We start from the raw sequence: 22725 nt of genomic DNA on the forward strand, positions 1-22725 counted from the left end.
GCTTAAGAAATTTCCAAAGACACAATGATCGAAATATGATTCTATAGTAAAAAAAAATGTATCTGATAGCACTTCACCTGACTTATTATTATTATTATTTGATAATATAATAACTTATGTTAAAAAGTAGTCATAATTCATCGGATTAGACTAATTGAATTATTAATAATAGAGTCTTGATACCAATATCAAAAGGAAAAGAAAAAAAAATTATGAATGATTAGTATTGGAATCCCAAAAGTCCAATATCTTAAAGAGCAAGTCAAGCAGAGATAAGACTCGAAATTCCAAACATTATTCCTTTAATTGAGAAGAATCAAGATTAGTTAGATGTTGCACTCTCTCACTTTCCTCTAATCAAGCATCACTGCTCCTTACTCTATAATATAATTTCTTTTCGTCAAAGTTTCCAATCTATCACGGATAACATTTTTCCCTTTTGAGTCACATTTGGAAAAGTTTAGGGGCCAGCAGTTTTATTGAATTTTGACCAGCATGTAACCAGTAGAAAAAGGTGAGTCATTGGATGAAATCTCACACCAATCTCACACCATCAAATCATCATTGATGATTAGTTGATGGCTAACAATCACAAAAATTACTGACCTCCTAGCATTGCTCAGAATAATATTTAGCACTAAAAATCTTCTTTTATCTTGCAATTTTTCTCACAATCTTCTCCTAACTCCTTTAAATTTTGCACAAACCCTAAACCATACGTTCTAAATCGATACTATATAATAATATATTATATAGTACTCGTACGAGTTCAACAACTATTTTGAAGCATTGATTTTTCTTATCTTTTTAGCTTTTTTAAGTTATTTCCAATTATGTGCTCAGAAATCAGTCCTCCACGTTTATCATTGTCAAACGATGATGTTGCTCAACTACATGTTTTACCTATGAAACAAAATTCTCAACAAGTTCCTTGCAAGAACACAACAACAATGTTGCTTAACAATGATGATGATGATGATGACTCAAATTCTGAATTTGAGTTCATCACAACAAGCAACAACGTCTTTGAGTTTGAATCATCTTCTGCTGATGAACTCTTCTCAAATGGTGTGATCCTTCCAATTCAGATTCAAGAGAGAAAAACCGCCACAAACAATGCTGCAAGAAAACACATGATCAACCTTCATCATCATACAAAGCTTCTTCCTCCAAGACCATCTTCTTCTTTTCATACAGGTGCTGATAAAATGAAGAAAGAAACCATTATTAGAGAACTCTTAGAGTTGAGTTGTTGTGAAGAATATGAAGAGAAGAAGAACAACAAGAAAAAGAAGAAGCACCCTCGTTGTTCTTCATCTTCATCATTCTGGGGATTCACTAGAAGCAAGAGTCTAAATTGTGAAACAAAGAAAAGCTTGATTTGTTCTTTGCCTCTTTTGTCAAGAAGCAACTCAACCGGTTCTGTGCAGAATAATCAAAAGAGAATGAGCTCAATCAACAACAAATCATCATCAAATTCTTGGTCATGTTCTAGCTTAAACTACCTCTTTCCTGTGCAAAAATCTGCAGCTTCAGGTAAGATTTATGGCCATGGTGATGGTATTAGGATTAGCCCTGTTTTGAATGTACCAACTCCTTATGTTTCCAAAGGGAGTTCAAATCTATTTCCGTTTGGTTCCTTTTTTAGTGTTGGAAAGGTTAAGAAGAACAAGTGACTTTACTGATAATTACGATAAATAGTTTAATTTTGATTTCGAAGAATGTATAATATTTTATATAGTTATCTAATTATCTTTAAAATAGTTATTGTAAGACTGTTTTATATTCACAATATATCAAAATTAATACATGTAATGTTATTGATTTGTCATCTTGATACTACATATTTGCAGTGGAAGTTAGTGTCACAAAAATAAAGGTATGGAATGTCATAGATAGTTTAAATCCGAAGAAAGATTAATGTGTATTTTTACAAAAAAAAGAAAGTGTTACATGTAACATTAGGAGTGTTCAAATTCAAACCGATCCAAATTAAACCGTTCATTCAATCCAATTCAAATCGAAAATCGATTAAAACTGCACTAATTCGGATTTGATTGGATTCTATTTTTCGCAAACCGCTTGATTGGATCGGATTTCGGATCTATTTTTCATAACCGATCCAATCCAATCCAAACCACACAATATGTTTTAATATTATTATTTTATTATTATATTTACAATTATACTTACAACATGTTCAATTTGTTATATATTTTTCTATTATTCATGTATTATTATTATTTAATAAATATTTTATGTTTAAAATATTATTTATTCATTTATTTTAATTAACCTATAATTTTATTGCTATTGTTATGTTATCATTGACTTTTTAAAATATTGTTAAGACTTGTTATGTCATTGTTGGTTATTTAAAATTTGATGTTGAGATTTGTTATATGTATTTAATTTTTTTAATTTAAAAACCGTAAATCCAAACCGATCCAAACCGCTTGTAATTGGATCGAATCGGATCGGATTTCCAAAAAAAGTTCATTCAATCCAAACCGCACCGCACATAAATTAAGCATTCGGATCGGATGACTTTTTCTCTTAAAACCGAACCCAATCGTACTGCGAACACCCTAGTAACATCATAGTGACAGAAAATATAAATAAATAAATCCTGCTAAAAGAATTAATGGAGTATTTGTATATAGTGTATTAGTGTTATCAGCATGATTGTTTTGTCAGTTTGTATATTAGCATGATGGTAATGTATGAGGTTAATTATTGTGCAATATAAATACAGAAGATCAGAATCAATAATATTTGAGATAAAATAATTTAAATTTATTTTATTTAATATTTATTAATTATAGTGATAATTGATCAATGTTAAATAAAATAAATTATTTTTTTCTTTCCAATATTACCGAATCAAAATATGCGGTGGTTATGCAGGTAAAACAGGGTTGGATGACACAACAACAGGAATCCATGTATAATGTTTTCTGACTTTTCCCCCAGATTGTTCTTTTTTATTTTATTTTATTTTGTGATTCCATCAAAATATGAAACCTTGTTCATGTACAAGATAAGCACCTGTTTATTTATGAGAATTATTGTCCCATCTATTGAACTAACATTTTGTCTCTAATTGTATGTAAAGTTTTGGCAATTAGATGTGATATATTCCATGATGAAAATTATGGAAAAATAATTTGGTCTCTGAATTATGTTTTGCATTACTTAACTAAACTAACCACGGACCATTATGTTATATTCTTTGCATTATTTTTTAATTATTTTTTTATGCTTCATGATTATAAATAATTAATCCAAAAATAAACACATCACGGAGCTGGTTCCCTACTGAAAATTAACGAAGTGAACTAGGTTTCCATCATTACTACGCGTAGTTTGGTTATAATTTCATAGAATAATTTTAAGTTTGTCCAATAATTTATGAGTTTAATTTTAATACACTGATAGTATAAAATACTAAAACATTTTACACAATTATATGATTATATTCGTTCTTTTAAATAATCATTCACACGATTAATATAAAAAATAATTTTTTTTTATGTAACATCACATAATTAAATATACATGTAAAACTTATTTTAAACTGATAATATATCAAAATTAAATTTATAATTTATTAGTACAATAAAAACCATTTGTACAATTGTACTAATATGTACATGAAATTATCCATTTCTTCTTCTTCTTTTGCTCTATTTTTTTTTTTTTACTTCTAATTATTCTTTTAAACCCTTTTTTCTTTACTTCTTCCTCGGTCTCCTCGTCCCTTTCTTTTTGTTTTTTCGTGTTTTGTTATTAATATAAATTATTTATATATTTTCTTATACTTTTCTTCGAAAATAAATAATTTCATTCAAACAAATAATTTTAATTTGAATGGTACCAAAACATAATATATAAATTAATAACTAGCACAAAAGAAAATACAAATTTTTGTTAAAAGTATGTAATTATTTTTAACTGTGTAGATTTCTTAGTTGAATGATATCAAAGAATAACAGAAAAAAATTTAATCAATTTAAATTAATTGAGTAATCAACTCACTCGTTTGTTTACGCAAGTGTTGAGGATTCGAATTCTATTTTGTGTATGCAGCAATTTATTACTTAAATAAAATTCAGATGCGTCGGATTAGTTTTTAGTATGTTGACTTGAGTGGACAACTAAACGAATAACACACAAATATTTTAGTTAAAAAACACAAAATTTTAGTTGCATACCACAAAAATGTAGATTTGTGAAAACTTTTTCAGTTGAGTAATATAAAAAGTAACTTGAATATGTGTTCATAATAAAAAGAAATCTATTTTCTTTCTTTCTATAAAAAGTTTTAATTGTTTACCTTAAAAAAATTATATATTTATCATTATAAGATTTATGTATTTTCTGTCAATAAATTTATGTTTTCATATTTTCTCTTTAAAGAAATCTGTAATTTTTGTTTTTTGGTTTTCTTATTCATTTCTTATTCATTTTTTAAATTGTTTCTCTACTTTATTATTCTTCTTCTTCATAAAATTTTTAAAAATATACAAAGAAAAAAACAAAGAAGAAGGAGGAAAAAAAAAGTAATTATTGGGTTTGATGAGAAGTGATTTATATTTACTAATTTGTTCTAAAAAGTAATTTTGTGGGAAATAAGTTCACTTTACCTAAATTCAATTCCAGAAACATGAAATAAAATAACGAAAATCAAGCATCTGAAATTGATAAAAATGAAAATTCAACACACGTTAAATCAGTTTAGTTCACACTTATAATGAAAATGAATCTTATTTCACATTAACAATGTCAAACCAAATCATGTAATTATTGAATTCCACTAATGCACTTTCATAATTCATGGTATTGGTAGCTTCCTAAAAGGGCAATAGCATCATCCAAATACTCTTGAAATTCGTATAAAAATATAAATATTACTTATTAATTATATATTTAAATTATTTTTTAATTAATAAAATAAAGAAAATGCATCTTTAGTTATTAAAAAAAAAATACTAGTATCAAAACAGTGTTATAAACGGTGTAGAAGTAGCAGGATTAAATATTTTTCACAATTCTTTACTTTTTCTAACTAACAATTAATGGAACCTCCCTATAATGACTTTTCTTAGCCATAATAAGCGGAATTCGGATTCAGCTTCCCGTATTGATGATTTATCAACATAATTGATTATCAGTTTTGACTTTTTTGTTAATCGAATTATTTAATTCATAATTAATTGATTGTGACATTGACACGTTCATCACATCATAATAAAGACTGAACAATTTTTTGTTTTCCATGGATTGTTTAACAAAATTAGACTTATTATCAATTATGTAAAAACTTGTATAAAAGAACAACAAAATCCTATGAGTGAAAGATTTTGTTACGTTTACCATGAGACATATCCATGGTTTGATCTATTTAGTTTACTAATTTTGGTAACAAAATCAGATTTATTATCAATTATGCATGGTTTTTTTTTACCTCATCAAATGATCTTATTCTTATAAGTGGTTCTTTGATCTTTGATTTTGTTAAATTTGATAATTTTATTTTATATTATTTTTTTTATAAATTTTGAGTGTAAATTAAAGTACTCACTCAATAAAATAAAATAAAATAAATGTTTTTAAATTCTAAGTAGAGTATTCATTAATTTTAAAGCTTCATGATAATCAAAACCAAAGAATATAGAAGACAATTTATATTTTTTTTAAGTAAAAAAATTATAGAATCTCTAATCCAAATGAAAAATATTTATGAGGATGAAAAAAATACTCAAATTAAAACCATCACAACTATACACAATTCAATTCTATGATATAAATTTATATAACTTATCAATTTTCATTTTCTAATTTTTATGACTATACAACAGATAACCTCCCAGATCAGAAAAGAAAGGAAACAAAAGTATGAAAATCACATTTCTAAGTTTACTTATAAAACAAGCAGGCCATAATTCTATTTTTTTTTGGAGACAGGCTTAATCAATAGTAAGGCTAAAAATAGAACCTAACTAATAATAATATAGCATCAAGAACATAAAACACATCCAATAATTAGAAGGATGCTGTTGTCTACAACCATTCACCTCCTATATATGTATATTGATATAGTTATAATCAGCGACCATTTTAATAAGTCTATACGCACTATTCAAAACAAAACGAAAAACATTACAAGTATAATAGTATATCTTTTGATTTTTTTTTTAATTTATAGTGTACTAGAAAACTAAATTAAAACAATTACTATTATAATTCTATAGGTATAATATGGGTAGCTAGAAGTTCTCGGCCCGTGAGAAAAGAACCATAAACATAATTGATAAGACTCTTGATTTATGGAAGACATCTAATTCAAGCAATACCTCTCTGATCTTTTGCGCCAACGCCAAATCCAGCAGGTGTGCAACCACCTTCTCCTTATAGGCCTCTTCCTCCTTCCAGTACTCTGCTTCATATGCAATACAATATCAGTGTAGTAGACATTCACTAGTAAGACATTAGAACTTGTCCAATATCTTAATGGTGAAGCATCTTTTCATGGAACTTTCACATGGAACTGCTTCTGAAAAGCGCTGGATGAAGTCTCAGAAAATTTGCACAGTAATCCTCTGGCTGTTACTTAAATTATTTTTTTATCAATAATAGACTAAACATTATAATTATTTTTTAGTGAGAGTACATAAATAGTACATAATATATAAGTTGTAATAATTCAACAAATATTTTCTAAAGGGATTTTTCATTCTATTCAACAATGAGAAGAACTTATAGGCCTCTTCCTCCTTCCAGTACTCTGCTTCATATGCAATACAATATTAGTGTAGTAGACATTCACTAGTAAGACATTAGAACTTGTCCAATATCTTAATGGTGAAGCATCTTTTCATGGAACTTTCACATGGAACTACTTCTGAAAATACTGCGTTGGATGAGGTCTCAGAAAATCTGCACAGTAATCCTCTGGCTGTTACTTAAATTATTTTTTTATCAATAATAGACTAAACATTATAATTATTTTTTAGTGAGAGTACATAAATAGTACATAATATATAAGTTGTAATAATTCAACAAATATTTTCTAAAGGGATTTTTCATTCTATTCAACAATGAGAACTTATTTTTTTCTAAAAAAAATCTGTTAAATTATTATACCTTATATACTAAAAAAAATAATTACAACGGTAAGTCTATTATTGATAAAAAAAATCTAAATAACAATGACAATGAGAAAATCGGTGTCAACACCGGTTGAAACAGAGGCGGAGCTGACGCTGGTTGAGACAGAGGCGTTGGAGGTGACGCCGGTTGAGGCATAGGCGGTAGAGATTGAGACACCGATTGAATTGACCGGAAGTTGAGACACCGATAGAGGTAGACTGACCGGAGGTTGAGACACATTCTGCACCTCTATACCTATGGTGGAGCTATTTTACACCTTGGCCATCTTCAGAACTTCAGAGATCAAGAGATCGATATTAAAGGTGGTTGTTAATTTCCTATCAATAGCGAAATGATGCAAGGTAACTGTTACAAGTTGAGGCAGAGGCTGAGGTGACCACGGCTAAAGCAGATTGTAAGAATGTTAGATATGAAATTATTGCTACTGAAGGTGCTTGTAACTTTTTGGTCAATAACTAGAGAATGGAAGGTAAATTGTGACCACCGCCATGGTTGTGCTAAAATGGCTTTGGTTGGAATTTTTGAATCACCAAATTTATATATAGACAGATAAATGAGATTTGAAATTTGACTTTTTAATGCTAAATTGAAATTGTCTCTTCTTTGGTGTATTATTTTAAAATTTGAATTGAGTTTTGTCAGAAAAATGAATTAATTCTAACAAAACAATTTAAATTAAAGAGTACGTACTCCTTGTTCTCTACTCTTTTAATTGGGTTTTCAATTTTGAGTTTTCATCGTAAGACTATTAGTAATTTAGCACCATTTTGTGAATTTAAGATTAGTCGTTTTGTACATTTATTTATTAGATTTTGTTAAAAAATAATTTTTTTTACTAACAACCATAAAAAAATAATAGATGGATAAATAATTATATTAATTATTTAAGTTATTATTATAGAAATAAACAGAAATTAATTAACTATCCATTAAAAAAATAATTTTCAATCTTTTATTTATTTATTTTTATCAGATTAACTGTATAAAAACACATAAATTATACTACAATAAATTTCCTCTAAAATACATGACTCACCATGGTTTTCAATTGGCAATCTTGGGTAGTAAATAAGATCTCACCCTGGAGGCTATCTATTTGTGTTTTTCCTCACCTTAATAATTTTTTTTAGTAGAATTAATATTCGTATTTTAATATATAAAATTTTGGTCTGTTAATTCAAATATTCAATGGTTAGATTAGATAGAGGAAAATATATAGCTGCTTAGAAATTTCAGCTTGCTATATATTTATTACAATTAGATTGCGATCAGTTAAAAATTTACCAATTTTTTTAAATTTTTTTATATTTTTGAATATTTAAAAAAATATATACAAAATAATTATTATTTCAAACAAATTTATAAAATTATTATGAAGATCAAAATTTAACTTAAAAATAATGAGTAATTATTATTTTATATTTTAATAAACAGTTTAATGGGTTATGAGTGATAAGATTGAATTTTCTCGATTCTAAAAAAAATTAAGAGAATAAAATATAATTTTTAATTTTTTATTGTTTTTTCGTATTTTTTTATTTCATTTATAAAATTAATTGTAAAAGATCATATTTATTCCCTTAATTATTGAAAAAATTGAGAGAATCTATTTTCATGAGTGATAAAGATGTTATGGCGAAAAAGAATGTAGATCAAGTGATGATGACATTGCTAGACTTGTTGATCCCTAAAATAAAATGGTTTATTATGTGGATTTTTTATTTTAATAAATAAATTAATTATAATAATTATTGAAATAAATATTTTAAAAAATAATTATCAAAATAAATATTTCTCTTTTATCTCGTTTACATTCGTTTACTATGTAAACGAGATACGTATATTTATAAAAAAAATATTTTTTTTAAAAATAATAAAAAATATTAATTCATCTAATTAGATCATAATTTAATATAAAAATTTTTGAGTATTAATTGATTAAATATATTTATTTTAATTTTTTCTACCAATTTTTTATGTACTAATTACATGCTAAAAATTTGGATTATTAATATTATTAATATTTTTTATTATTTTTAAAAAAATATTTTTTTTTTACAAATATATGTATCTCGTTTACATTATAAACGAAATAAAAAAAATATTTATTTCGATAATTATTTTTTAAAATATTTATTTCAATAATTATTTTAATTAATTTATTTATTAAATTTAAAAATCCTTTATTACTTAGGGTTTTGCAGCTTTTTCAAAAGGTCCATGTAATAACATTTAGAGCTTCCATTACACGTCTATTTTGTTCGACTATAAGTTGTAAGGTAAATTATATGACTAATTATTTTTTCTTATAAAGTTACAACTCTTATTCATGTACTAAACTGAATAAGTTATGTTCAGTAGTATTTTTGATTTGATAATCTAACACCTAAAAAAAGTTAAAGCTATATTTAGTGAATACTTTATTTAATAAATATGTGCAATAAAATTAAAACTTATTACTTCAAAATATACAACAATAATAATAATGATAATAATAATAAATATTTATTAAAAGAAAACACATTTAAATCTTAGATTAAATAAACAAATAAATCAAATAACTCTCGTATCAAGTTCTAATTTATAAATTAAGGTCAATATAAAGATTAAAGAGAAATAAACTATTCATATATGATAGATTCTAATCTCTCTTAAAGGACTATAATTTATTTAAATAATAATTTAAATAAATTATTTTTATATATTATAAATTGAACTGTTTAGAGATGTAATGATTTAGTTCTCCATCACAACTCACTTTTCTTTTTTATATTTGGATAAAATTAACTTGTCTCCAATCTCTTTCATATGTTTCTTAGTGCTAAAAATCTTAAAATTATATTTCTCATAAATAACATATAATATAGAGTTTTTATTTCAGACTCACTCTTATACACTTAGAATACGCCATCTTGTACTAATAATAATAAGAATAAAAATATTTTAATTAAACTAAAAATCTCATTGTAACTATTTGAATTGTAAATTATTTGACACAAACTTTAAAAGGGTATTGATTCAATAAAAAGACCTCGTCAAAAACTGGTTAACAAAATAAATTTAATTATAAAAAAATAAATTCAATAAAAAGTTATATGACAGCAACACAAAGTTATACGATAGCAATACAAATTTTTTTAATAATTTTAATTTAGTCCTTAAATTTTATGATTTGATTTTGGCTCATTACATAAATTTAATGATCCTTTCTTACGTAAATTTATATGTAATATAATATCTCATACTACTATAATACAATAGCAATAATTAATAACAACATTATTTCATAATTAATATCATAATAAATTTATTATTTTATACCGGAGATGATAATTTTTAACTAAATTAATCTGTATTTATTATATTTAATTAGAATAAGTAACAAATTTTCTATTTTATTATGTATCTTATAAATTGATGAATCAAAATAACTGATATAATGAATTACAATGAATTGTAATATAAATTATAATAAATTGTGTAATATTTAAATATCAAATTAAATAAATTAATTGATATAATTAATTTATCGTAATGAATTATATTTAATAAATAAAAAAATAAATCGAAAAATAATTTCTTAAAAGCATGTTACGTCAACTCCATCATTAAATATAAAAACTCCAATTTTTATTAATAGAATAGGTAAAATAGATTTTAATTTAGTGCTTAAATTTAGATGATTTGATTTTGGCTCATTACATGAATTTTATGATGTTTTTAACGTAAATAAAGTGATTTGTATGTGATATAATATCTAATACTACTATAATACAATAACAATATAATAACAATAATTAATAACATTATTTTATAATTAATATCATTATAAATTTATTATTTTATATAGGAGACAATAACTTTTAATAAAATTAATCTGTATTTATTACATTTAATTAGAATAAGTAACAAATTTTTTATTTTATTATGTATCTTATAAATTAATGAATCAAAATAATTAATATAATGAATTATAATTAATTGATTGATATAAATTATAATAAATTGTATGATATTTAAATATCTAATCAAATTAATTAATTGATATAATAATTCATCGTAATGAATTGTATTTAATAAATTTAAAAAAAATTAAAAAATATTCTTAAAAACATGCAACATCAATTCCATCGTTAAATAAAGAAATTCGAATTTTATATAATAGAATAGAATAAATTTTGTAAAATATTTATAATAATAATTATATTACATATATCTTTTATTTGATTTTTTTAATAAAAAATTTTATATATTTTTATGTATTATCCAGTATAAAATAGGGGAGCATACATTAATCAATTATAAAAATAATTATATTTTGTTATTATTATAAAATGTTTTGGTAAGATCAACATGATGTTAAAAAAAAAATTTGTGGCTATTTTTCTAATGGTATCAAGGAATTTTATGATGATTATTTAGATCTTATTAGAATAATTTGATTATTCTTTCAATTTTATTAAAAAAATTTGTGAATCTGGTCTTATCAAGATAATGTGACAATCAAAACCAAATTTATAACTCATCTGTTCCTTTCTCTGTAGATCTGGCATTTTATATCATTCTCACAATAAAAATAAAAGAAAAACAATTTAAAGTCCCACTACTATACTCATCATTTTTATTGCTGAATAATTAAAATTTTCATAAATACTAAAATCAATTAACACTGAATTGAGGTAGAGGGGAAGGTGACCCCGCTTGAGGCAGAATCACTGGAGGTTGAGACGCCCGTTGAGACAGAGACTGGTTGAGGAGTCATGTTGCTAGTTTGTTTGTTTGTTTTTTTTTTTTTTTTTTACCAAAGATAGGAAACTTGAACCCACAATTTATTAATTGAGTATGAAAGACTATGTCATTTGAGCTATTACTTATAGGCAATTATGTCGCTAGCTTGAGAACTTTAAATATGAAGTCCTTACTATTAAAGTTGCTTGTCAATTCTCTGTCAGCAGGAAACCAAGTTGGGTTGGTCTAGTGGTTAGTTCATTAATCTGCTTAAACAAGGTAGGAATTCGAATCCCGCCTTGTGCATGCAGCAATCCATTAGCCAACGACAAACCCTTGAATGGAGCTCAGTACTACAACGGATTAGTCCATAGCCTATCGAACCGAAGGATACCGTGAAAAACAAAAAAAAAAAATTCTCTACCGGGAGAACGATTAGCGAGGGTAACTTTCACAAATGACATGGTTGTGCTGAAATGATTTTGATTTTTGAATAACTTATATAAGCAATGGACCGGTTCGGTTCGGGTTTGGGCCTGCCCAATCGCACGTCCAAAAACAAGAAAGGGTTTTGTATGGGCTCTGGCTATCTCATCTCATGGTTGATTTGGTTTTGATGCTATTTCTGGGGTTTTTGACAGCAAGGTGCACTGTCCGTTCCTTTCGGATTAGAAGAAATGAGAAGATTGCATGCTCAAGTCCAAAAAAAAAAAAAAGAGAAGATTGCATGCTAGGTTACCGTTAGAGGCGACAAGGTGATGCAGCTTCTGGAGAGTGGTTTAAAAGTGAAGGAGTATGAGCTCTTGAGAAGAAACTTCGGGGATGCTGGTTAAAAAATCAGATTTGGAGCAATTTGGATCATCAGAATGCAGCCGAGAAGGTTCTTAAGAGCAATTTGGATAAGCTCTCCAATTCAATGAAAGATTTAGTGACATACATGCCAAGCAAGCAAGCAAGGAGGTCAGAGGTACAGAAATTTTGTATAAAGACCTTCGAAATCTTGACTAAACTCAACCTCACCAAATCTTTTATTAAAGCTCTGGGGCCTGATGTTCAAGCTGCTCTTGAGGCACAACTTGGTGAACAGTTCATTTATATTTTAATTCTAATATTTTGTTTTGACTGACTTGTATGTTATATGTAAAGTAGTTTTCACATTAACCCAGATGACTCTAATATTTTAAGTGTATCTCTGTTATGATTTCATATGATTGTTGTTCATTTTGTTTTTTCTTTTTCCCTGTATTCCCACTTGATATTTATATTTAACTAATGATGGATTATTTTGTTATTACCTTCTGGCTAAGAAAACTTTGAATCATTGTACAGTTTACTTTCCGAGTTTGGTGTTTCTTGGATTTGAATTGGGTTACTCCATGGAAAATCCAAATTCACTGGTGATCTGGGAGGCGCAGTTTGGTGATTTTGCTAATGGGGCTAATGTGATATTTGACCATTTCTTGTCTTCTGGTGAGGCTAAGTGGCTCTGTCAGACTGGGCTTGTCTTGTTACTTACTCATGGTTATGATGGCCAAGGCCCTGAGCATCCGAGTGCCAGATTGGAACTCTTCCTTCAGGTTTTCTCGTCAATCTATATTCTAATTTCTTTGAACGACCATATTTGGCTGTTGGAACTTTTTGTTTTAAAATTCTTTTAGTGCAAAAAAGCAATTAACCTAAATAATGCTATGCTACTGATTACTTATGTGGCTTTGCCTTCTATTTCTTGTTTCATTTGCTCTGTTAATTCTCAATTTTATCTGTTTTTAATGGCAGATCGCTGATGACAATCCTTATGTTATTCCTGAGATGGATCCAGCTCTTCGGAAACAGATTCAGGAGTGCAATTTGCAGATTGTGAACTCACAACTCCTGCTAACCTCTTCCATGTTTTGTGGAGACAGGTTGGTAAAAATATTTAAATAGAGTTAGCTTTTGTCACTTGAAGTTATGTTCCTTACTTTTGTCATACTCTGCTGCTTTCCTTCTTTCAGATACATAGAGAATTCCGCAAACCTCTCATTGTAATGTCCCCTAAGAACCTGCTTCGTAGCAAGGCTTGCCGATCAAATTTGTCCGAGTTTGATGATGTCCAAGGACACCCAGGTTTTGAGAAGCAAGGAACCAGATTTAAGCGCCTCATAAAGGACCAAAATGACCACTCAGACCTTGAGGAGGGTATTAGACGTCTAGTACCTTGTTCTGGAAAGGTTTGTGCTACTCATATTCACGACCTTTTTGTCATATTACCCTTTTCTTTTAAAAAAATTTAACTTCTGTTATCTGATGGATTTTATTAAATAGAGAAGAAGAAAGGGAACATTGATTTTATGCAGTGCTTCAATGATACACATGTTTCATATATACCTTGCAGGTTTACTATGAACTTGATGAGCACAGAACAAAGGTTGAGGCAAAGGATGTTGCAATATGTAGGGTGGAACAGCTTTGTCCTTTCCCTTATGACCTTGTCCAAAGAGAGCTTAAATGGTACCCTAGTACGTATTTATGTCCTTTCCCTTCTGAATTGGTTCTGATTCCTTTATGAACTAATTAGTAAAAGTTGATATTTATATATTACTTTTTTATTTTTAATTGGAAAATTGCATTTAACATGAGGATGGTAGGGTTTAAATAACAAGTTATGATTATTTGTCTTGCACTTTATTGTGTTTGTTTCTACCAGATGCCGAGGTTGTTTGGTGTCAAGAAGAATCGATGAACATGGGTGGATACACTTATCTTCTTCCCGGCTTATTTCTTCCGATGAATTATATTGTGATCTATGTATGTTTGTATCTCGATGTAGCTCTCAGCTGAGATTAAGTTCTATTGATGTTCATGACGATTCAAATTCAAATTTGCAGGTACAAAATGGCATATTATTCAAACTATAGTCATTCTCCTGGATCCCTTGATTGAGAACTGATATGGTCACCATTAATACGAATAATAATTCGTCATTTGCCGTTATTGTTTGGTCTTTATGAGTTATAACTCGTCTAAATCAATACTATCGTAACCGACTTTTCCAAACGGTAAGGAAAAAGTCGGTTACAAAACTAATCATCAGAAACGGCAAAACAATCATTTACAATATAACGGACGATGAAATATCTATAAAAGCAAGGTAAAATATCTTTTCTAGACATTCTGAACTGAATACAAAAAACTGACTTAAGTTTCGGAGTGCCTTTGCAGGTACACCCCGCCCTTTCCATATTGCTCGCATATTCATAAGGAACATCGGAAGCTCGGACCCTGAAGGACAGACGTCCAACCTTGCAGCATATAGCTCGGCCGACTTTCAGAAATCAAGGTCGACCAACTTCACAGGCAAGATCAATTGGCGCCCACCGTGGGGCCGAGGAAATCGTATTTTTTCTTTTGGTCCCATCACCTTCGCCTGCACCCATGGCTGACGCACCGCCTCCTTCATTGTCCGAACTTATGCGAATGGTAGCTGACCTACAACAAGCCAACCAGCGAATGGCTGACGAAAACCAATTAATGGCCGCCCAAATTGCTGAAATAAATCATGCTCGGATTGAACACAACGATGCTCACCGTCCACAGGCAGAAGACGAGGAACATCAGTCCCAACCGACCCATGTTTCAGAAACCACTCAACGAAAAGAGCAGCAGCCTGAGGACGAGAAACAAGAGTCCGAGGACCCTGTAGGCCCCTTTACAGAAGAAGTAATGAACTTCGAACTACCAAAGAGGTTCACTCTGCCATTGACCCTCACGCCTTATGATGGACTCGGAGACCCGAGGAAATTCCTAAAGAAGTTCCGATCAATAATGATCGTCAATGGTGCATCAGATATAGTTTTATGTCGCTGTTTTCCGAATTATTTAGACGGTCCTGCACTTGATTGGTTGTGTGCTTTGCCTGCAGGTTCCATTTCTCGCTTTCATCAGTTGGCAAAATTATTTGAAGACCATTTCGCCGGATCCGCAATATTCTTGCACGATTCCGATTACCTAAACACTATCAAGCAAGGACCAAACGAAAGCTTAAAGGACTATATGACTCGATTTACCAAGGTCGCAATCAGCATACCAGATCTCCACCCGGAAGTCCATCTGCACGCAATTAAAAGCGGCCTCAGACCCGGGAAGTTTTAGGAGACGATTGCAGTAGCAAAACCAAAAACTCTAGCAGAATTTCGGGAGAAAGCAAAGGGACAAATCGACATCGAGGAATTCAGACAAGCTCGGAAGTCTGACAAGTCACACTTCCGCGAAGAAGATAAGAGCTCATCCATTAAGAAAAATTTTAAACTAACACCTCGTTTTGATTCTTACACGCAGTTCAACACTAAGAGGGAGGATATAATTAAGGAGATCTTGAACTCCAAACTAATCAAGCCACCAAGAAAGGCCGGCACGTACCAGGATGCAAAGAACGTGGACAAGTCAAAGTACTGCGCCTTCCACCAGAAACATGGCCATAATACCGATGATTGTGTGGTTGCCAAAGATCTTTTAGAGCGGCTAGCAAGACAAGGACATCTAGACAAATTCATTGGCGGTCACATACAAAAGCGTGGCACCAGTTCCACAACAAACGATCTGCCTGACCAAAACCGAGGAAAGGAGAAGGCGTCTTCAAACCAATATGAAAGACCACGAGGTATAATCAACTGTATTTCAGGAGGATACGCAAGTGGAGGATACTCAAACTCGGCAAGGAAAAGATCATTCAGAACAATGTGCTCGGTAGACGGACCGAAACAAGATACACCAATCACAAAACAACAACCAGAAGTCACTTTCACACAGGCCGACCTTAACTCCAACATACAAAATTTAGATGACCCTGTGGTAATCTCACTCCAGCTAGGAGACCTATTAGTGAAAAAAGTTCTCTTGGATCCCGGGAGCAGTGCCGATGTTCTGTTTTACTCCACGTTTCAAAAGATGAAACTCAGCGACAACGTGCTACAGTCCACAGGAGGCGACTTGGTCGGCTTCTCAGGAGAACGAGTTCCAATACTCGGATCAGTGTGGTTACAAACCACACTGGGTGAGCAACCCTTTTCCAAAACTAATGATATTCAATATTTAGTTGTTGACTGTTTCAGCCCATATAACCTCATTCTTGGCCGACCCTTTTTGAATAAGTTCGGCGCCATTGTATCCACAGTTCATCTCTGCGTAAAGTTTCCATTGCAGGACGATCAGGTTGCAACAATCCATGGAGATCATAAGGAGGCGCGGCAATGTTACAACATCAGTATGAAACTCCAAAACCGTTCAACACAACAAGTCAACAATGTCAACATCAACCAGAAGGGAGGCACACTGGCCGACCTAGACCCGAGAGCTGATGTCCTCGAGCGCCCCAAGCCATCTGATGACTTACAAAAAGTATATTTTAATAATGACCCTAACAAATTTACATATGTAGGTACATCAATCAGCAAGGCCGAGTTACAGGCCATAACATCCTTCCTACAAGAAAATGCCGACCTTTTTGCCTGGAAACCTGCCGACATGCCCGGCATTGACCCACAAGTCATCAGTCATAAACTAGCAATAAACTCGTCAGCCCGACCTGTCCAACAAAGAAAACGAAAACTCGGCGAAGAAAAAAGGAAAGCATCACTGGAGGAAACACAAAAACTCATCAACGCTGAATTTATCAAAGAGATCAGATTCACTACCTGGCTAGCCAACGTGGTAATGGTAAGAAAACAAAACAGTAAGTGGCGGATGTGCGTCGATTTCACTGACTTAAACAAAGCATGCCCAAAGGATTCTTACCATCTACCGTCCATAGACTCTTTAGTAGACAATGCATCAGGCTACGCTACTTTAAGTTTTATGGACGCCTACTCAGGGTATAATCAAATACTCATGCACCCCTCCGACCAAGATAAAACGGCTTTTATCACTGATTTCGGCAATTATTGTTATAAAGTTATGCCATTTGGACTAAAGAATGCAGGTGCAACTTACCAACGTCTTATGGATAAAGTGTTCGCCAAACAAATCGGCAGGAATATCGAAGTTTATGTCGACGACATGGTCGCCTAGACAAAAACCGGAGATAACCACATCACCGACCTAGCAGAAATATTCGGCCAAATCCGCAAGTACAACATGCGCCTCAACCCAGAAAAATGTGCCTTCGCCGTCCAAGGGGGTAAGTTCTTAGGTTTCATGCTAACATGCAGGGGAATAGAAGCAAACCCAAACAAATGCCGCGCAGTGCTTGACATGGTCAGCCCTAAAACAGTAAAAGAAGTACAGCGCCTCACAGGACGCCTTGCTGCACTTTCCCGATTTGTTCCCTGTTTAGCTTCAACTTCTGTCCCTTTTTTCCAAACAATAAAAAAGAAAAATAAATTTGAGTGGAACGACGATTGTGAGAGGGCCTTTTCGAAATTAAAAACAACACTCTCACAGCCGCCGATTCTACAAAAACCCCTACAAGGGGAGGATTTATTTCTATATTTATCAGTTACTGATTGGGCAATAAGTTCAGCCCTTGTTATAGAGAGAGACAAAGTTCAGCATCTAGTGTACTTTGTTAGCAAAACTCTACAGCACGCCGAACTAAATTATCCGAGGATTGAAAAGCTCGCGTTGGCACTTATCTTCTCGGCGCGGCGCCTCCGACCTTATTTCCAAAGCCACGTTATCCATGTCAGAACAGATCACCCACTAAGACAAGTGCTGTACAAACCAGAAGTAGCAGGACGACTAATTAAATGGGCAGTCGAACTGTCCGAGTTTGACATCAGATACCAACCTAGAGGGCCAATCAAATCACAATTCCTGGCAGATTTCATTGCCGAGCTTACCATACCATCCGAAGATGACCATGCAAAACAATGGATCTTATATGTCGACGGATCCTCAAATCATGAAGGCTGTGGCGCAGGAATTCGTCTTGAGGCCGACGATGGATTCATACTGGAACACTCAATACACTTGGCTTTCAAAGCAAGCAACAACCAATCCGAGTATGAAGCGCTACTTGCCGGACTCAGACTTTGCTTAGACCTTCAAATTTCAACGATCAAGGTATATTGCGACTCTTTGTTAGTCGTACAACAGGTAAATGACCTCTTTCAGGTAAAAGATCCTCTACTCTCTAAATACTTGCTATTAGTAAAGAAATTTTCAAAGAAATTTCTCAAATTTGAAATAGAACATATACCGCGAGAACAAAATCAAAGAGCAGATCTCTTATCTAAACTCGGCAGTACTCAGTCCACATTAACCACACTACAACAGTTCACAATATCATCACCCACTGTTACTCTAATAAACATGTTAAGTGTTTCACAGGAAACAGATTGGAGGAAGGACTTCATCCATTATCTAGAAACAGGTATTATACCAGAAGGGGTCGAAAACAGTAGAAAATTCCGACGGCAAGCATCCTCCTTCACAATCCTCAGTGGAGAACTATATCGAAGAGGTTATACTCGGCCACTGCTCAAATGCCTCAACAAGTCTGAAGCAGATATAGCTTTAGCCGAAGCGCATGAAGGAATCTGCGGCACCCATACAGGAGCTCGGAGCTTGGCATCAAAGATCCTTCGATCGGGTTTCTTCTGGCCGACTTTGAAGCAAGACAGCCAACAAAAGATCAGGTCCTGCAACAACTGCCAAAGACACGCACCACTAATACACATACCTGTCGAACAATTACATCACTCGGACATTAGTTGGCCATTTAACCAATGGGGTCTAGACATACTCGGGCCATTCCCTACGGCACCGGGACAGGTAAAATTTCTTATTGTTGGCATTGATTATTTCTCCAAATGGGTAGAAGCCCAACCTTTAGCGAAAATAACATCGCAACAAATGATAACATTTGTTTGGAAAAACATCATTTGCCGTTTCGGCATACCTAAACATATTACAACTGACAACGGTCGCCAGTTCGTCGATCAGAAATTTCAAAGTTTTTTGCAGAATCTAAAAATCAAGCAACACTTCGCCTCTGTTGAACATCCTCAAACAAACGGACTAGCCGAGGCTGCAAACAAAGTAATCTTACATGCACTAAAGAAGAAACTAGACGACGCCAAAGGACTCTGGGCCGAACTCATACCTGAAGTCCTATGGGGATACAACACCACCCCACAAACATCAACAAAGGAAACGCCGTTCCGATTGGTATATGGCTCAGAAGCCATGATACCATTGGAGATCTCCCAGAATTCTATCCGAACTTACATCACCAATCAAGACGAAGCCCGGAGATCCGAGCTCGACGTCATCGAAGAAGTCAGAGAAATCGCCACATTAAGACAACGCGCAGCACAACAAGCATTAGCCCGACAGTACAACAAGTCGGTTAAAACAAGATCCTTCGAGAAAGGCGACTTAGTCCTCCGAAAAACTGAAACTGCTCGGAAACCACCCTCACACGGAAAGCTCGCAGCCAATTGGGACGGCCCATATCGAGTATCCACAGCACTCGGCCAAGGAGCATACAAACTAGAATCACTAGATGGTAAACTCTTACCTAACACATGGAATGTCTCTTCATTAAAGAAATTTTATAGTTGAAAAGACAGGGACAGGCTTGTACTCTTTTTCCTACTACCAAGATTTTACCCCAAGGGGTTTTGCTTGGAGAGGTTTTAACGAGGCTAGCCTACCTGCACCTTTGTATAAAAAAAAGGTTCCGTACATACAACAGACGAGTAAATGTTCTATCCTTTCTACTATATCAAATCGATCTTATCAAATTATCAATCTAGCTCGGACAAACACCAATACTCGTCCAAACAACAAACGCCGATTATCAAATAACTCCTAAAACGCCAATAAACTCGGAAAAATATCCGAACAATACAAACAGCTTTTTACACAAAAGCACCAAATTTCCAAACAAGTCAATTTTAAAGGACTCAAAAAACAAGAGCCATACTGTTATCCGCTCACAAAAAATAGTCAGATTACAAGAAGAAAAACAAATTCACAAAGATATTTTCATAACAAACTAAACATTATCGGCCTCATCTTCCGCATCCCCATCATCCTCAATCAACTGACCATCTCGAACTACCTTCCCAGGATCCATGCCAGATAAATCGGCATCCGGAACCAAGAACTTAACCTGCAACCTTGCCCTCTCAAAACCTTCAACAAACGAGTCCAAAATCTCATCCGCCTTTTTCTTCTCCATATCCTTCAACTGAGTTGTCACTTCAATCAAACGACTTTGCATATTCACCAGATCCTTTTCCTTCTTCTTCAAATCCTCGACATCCTTAGCATAACTTTCCTTAGTCTCCTTCAGCAACTTCTCCGTCTCGGTCAAACGACCTTGAAGCTCAGCAGCAAGATTCTTACACTTAACCAACTCTTCCCTCAAAACAGGCACCTCACCTTTCTCAACGGCCATTCCCTTATGTTTCAATTCCTGACTTCGACCCAAACTCGCAAGGCGCAGACCAACAACCTAGAAGGCAAAATAAACTCATAAGAAAACCAAAGTAAAAATAAAGAAAACATCACTAGCTTATTACCTGCATATATTGCCCAACAGCCATATCTCCCACCTCCTTGGCCAGACTTACATCAGCTGAAGACTGGCAATACTCATCCACAACAGCCATGTAAGGATACTCCCTTCCCCACACCGAAAATGCCTCGCTTTCCTCAGAAATCTCATGCAGCCTTTTTTGATTCCCCATAAAAGCCTCTAACTCTTCAAGAGAAACCCCAAACTCTCTTCCATCAGAATCATCTGATAAATCCACAAGCTCGGACTTCTTCCTCTTCTTCGCGATAACTTTCCTTCGCCCTTGACGAGGCTGCGAAACCTCGCCAGCAACAACAACCTTCTCAACATTAGAAGACGACACCTCCTTCTCCAAATTTTTATTCTTAAACCGAGTCCTCAGCGATGCAGCAGAAACACCAGGATATTTCCCACCTGAAAAAAACATATAGTGTTAGACCTCTTCAGTAAAAAACCACAGACATTAAAATAAACCCTAGAGACTCACCTAGATAATCTACAACAGCACCCTTATCTTCTTCCCACTTCAGCAACTCATACATCGATATCAAGTTTTTCCTATCAACATTCTCCACCAAAAACTCTATCAGACACTCATTCCTCGGCGATATAACCTCTGGACCGAGTATATTTTGCGGCTCCGAACACCAAAAGAGGGGAAATTTCTCAGCAAGGTTTTCATCAATAAAAAACGGAAACTGCTCTTCCGAACTCCTAACTTTAAAATACATCTCCTTGAAGTCTTTAAAAGAAGACTTGTACAGCTTAAAAATCCCAAATCCGAGAGTGCTATTGAAGTTTACCCAACCCCCCTTCCAAACACCTTTAGCTTGAAATAAAGAAAAGAACAAATCCACAGACAGCACCTCCTCCAAAAACTCCATCAAAACCTCAAATGATCAAAGGAAAGCCCACCCATTTGGATGAAGCTGAGAGGGAGCACAGTTGAGCTGCTTAAGGATTTGACACTCAAACTCCGTAAACGGAAGCCTAACTCGCAACTCTTCAAGCACACAGCTATGCATGTAAAAGAATCCAAAACCCCACTCTCGGTGAAAAACCCTATCATCTACACTACACGGTAACAACTCCACCTTAACCCCGGAACCTACCCTCACTATCTTATTCACATCCACCTCCCTCACCGCTGCTTCATCAGAAAAAAGTGACACCCGTGATTTAACATCTTCCCCTACCCAATCATACGACCAATCCACCCTATCTTTTTTCTCTTTCTCAAATCCCATTAGATCAAAAAACAGTAGCAGAAGAGAGGAAAGAAGAAACAATACAGAAGAAAGCACAAAAATGGATTAGCAAAA

The 22725-nt window shown here is 32.6% G+C and overlaps 3 protein-coding genes across 6 annotated transcripts; all 3 read left to right on the forward strand.

Annotated features, from left to right (window-relative positions):
• Positions 1–309: 309 nt before the first annotated feature.
• Positions 310–1824, forward strand: LOC112802234 (uncharacterized). The gene has a single exon (XM_025845350.3). It carries the CDS (start codon positions 834–836, stop codon positions 1674–1676), a length of 843 nt encoding a protein of 280 aa, XP_025701135.1. The 5' UTR covers positions 310–833; the 3' UTR covers positions 1677–1824.
• A 10137-nt stretch (positions 1825–11961) lies between these two features.
• LOC112802236 (uncharacterized) lies at positions 11962–16102 on the forward strand. Of its 4 annotated transcripts, none has more exons than XR_011882301.1 (7): positions 11962–12868; positions 13231–13478; positions 13678–13805; positions 13896–14111; positions 14276–14399; positions 14588–14768; positions 15103–16102. XR_011882301.1 is itself a non-coding variant. In XM_072237596.1 (7 exons), the coding sequence occupies exons 4-6, from the start codon at positions 13929–13931 to the stop codon at positions 14719–14721; spliced, it is 441 nt and encodes a 146-aa protein (XP_072093697.1). In that variant the 5' UTR covers positions 12523–12980; positions 13231–13478; positions 13678–13805; positions 13896–13928; the 3' UTR covers positions 14722–14768; positions 15103–15236. The 4 variants fall into 4 exon arrangements, 2 of the variants coding, with proteins under 2 accessions (XP_072093697.1, XP_025701137.1); XM_072237596.1 differs by having other exon boundaries at positions 12523–12980; positions 15103–15236; XM_025845352.3 differs by lacking the exon at positions 15103–16102 and adding an exon at positions 14769–14874 and having other exon boundaries at positions 12523–12980; positions 14588–14688.
• LOC140173254 (uncharacterized) lies at positions 15316–17946 on the forward strand. Its single transcript, XM_072196056.1, has 2 exons — positions 15316–15951; positions 16219–17946. Exons 1-2 carry the CDS (start codon positions 15316–15318, stop codon positions 17944–17946), a joined length of 2364 nt encoding a protein of 787 aa, XP_072052157.1.
• Positions 17947–22725: the final 4779 nt, after the last annotated feature.

The sequence above is a fragment of the Arachis hypogaea genome, chromosome 5 (genome assembly GCF_003086295.3).
Source record: "Arachis hypogaea cultivar Tifrunner chromosome 5, arahy.Tifrunner.gnm2.J5K5, whole genome shotgun sequence".
Lineage (NCBI taxonomy): Eukaryota > Viridiplantae > Streptophyta > Magnoliopsida > Fabales > Fabaceae > Arachis > Arachis hypogaea.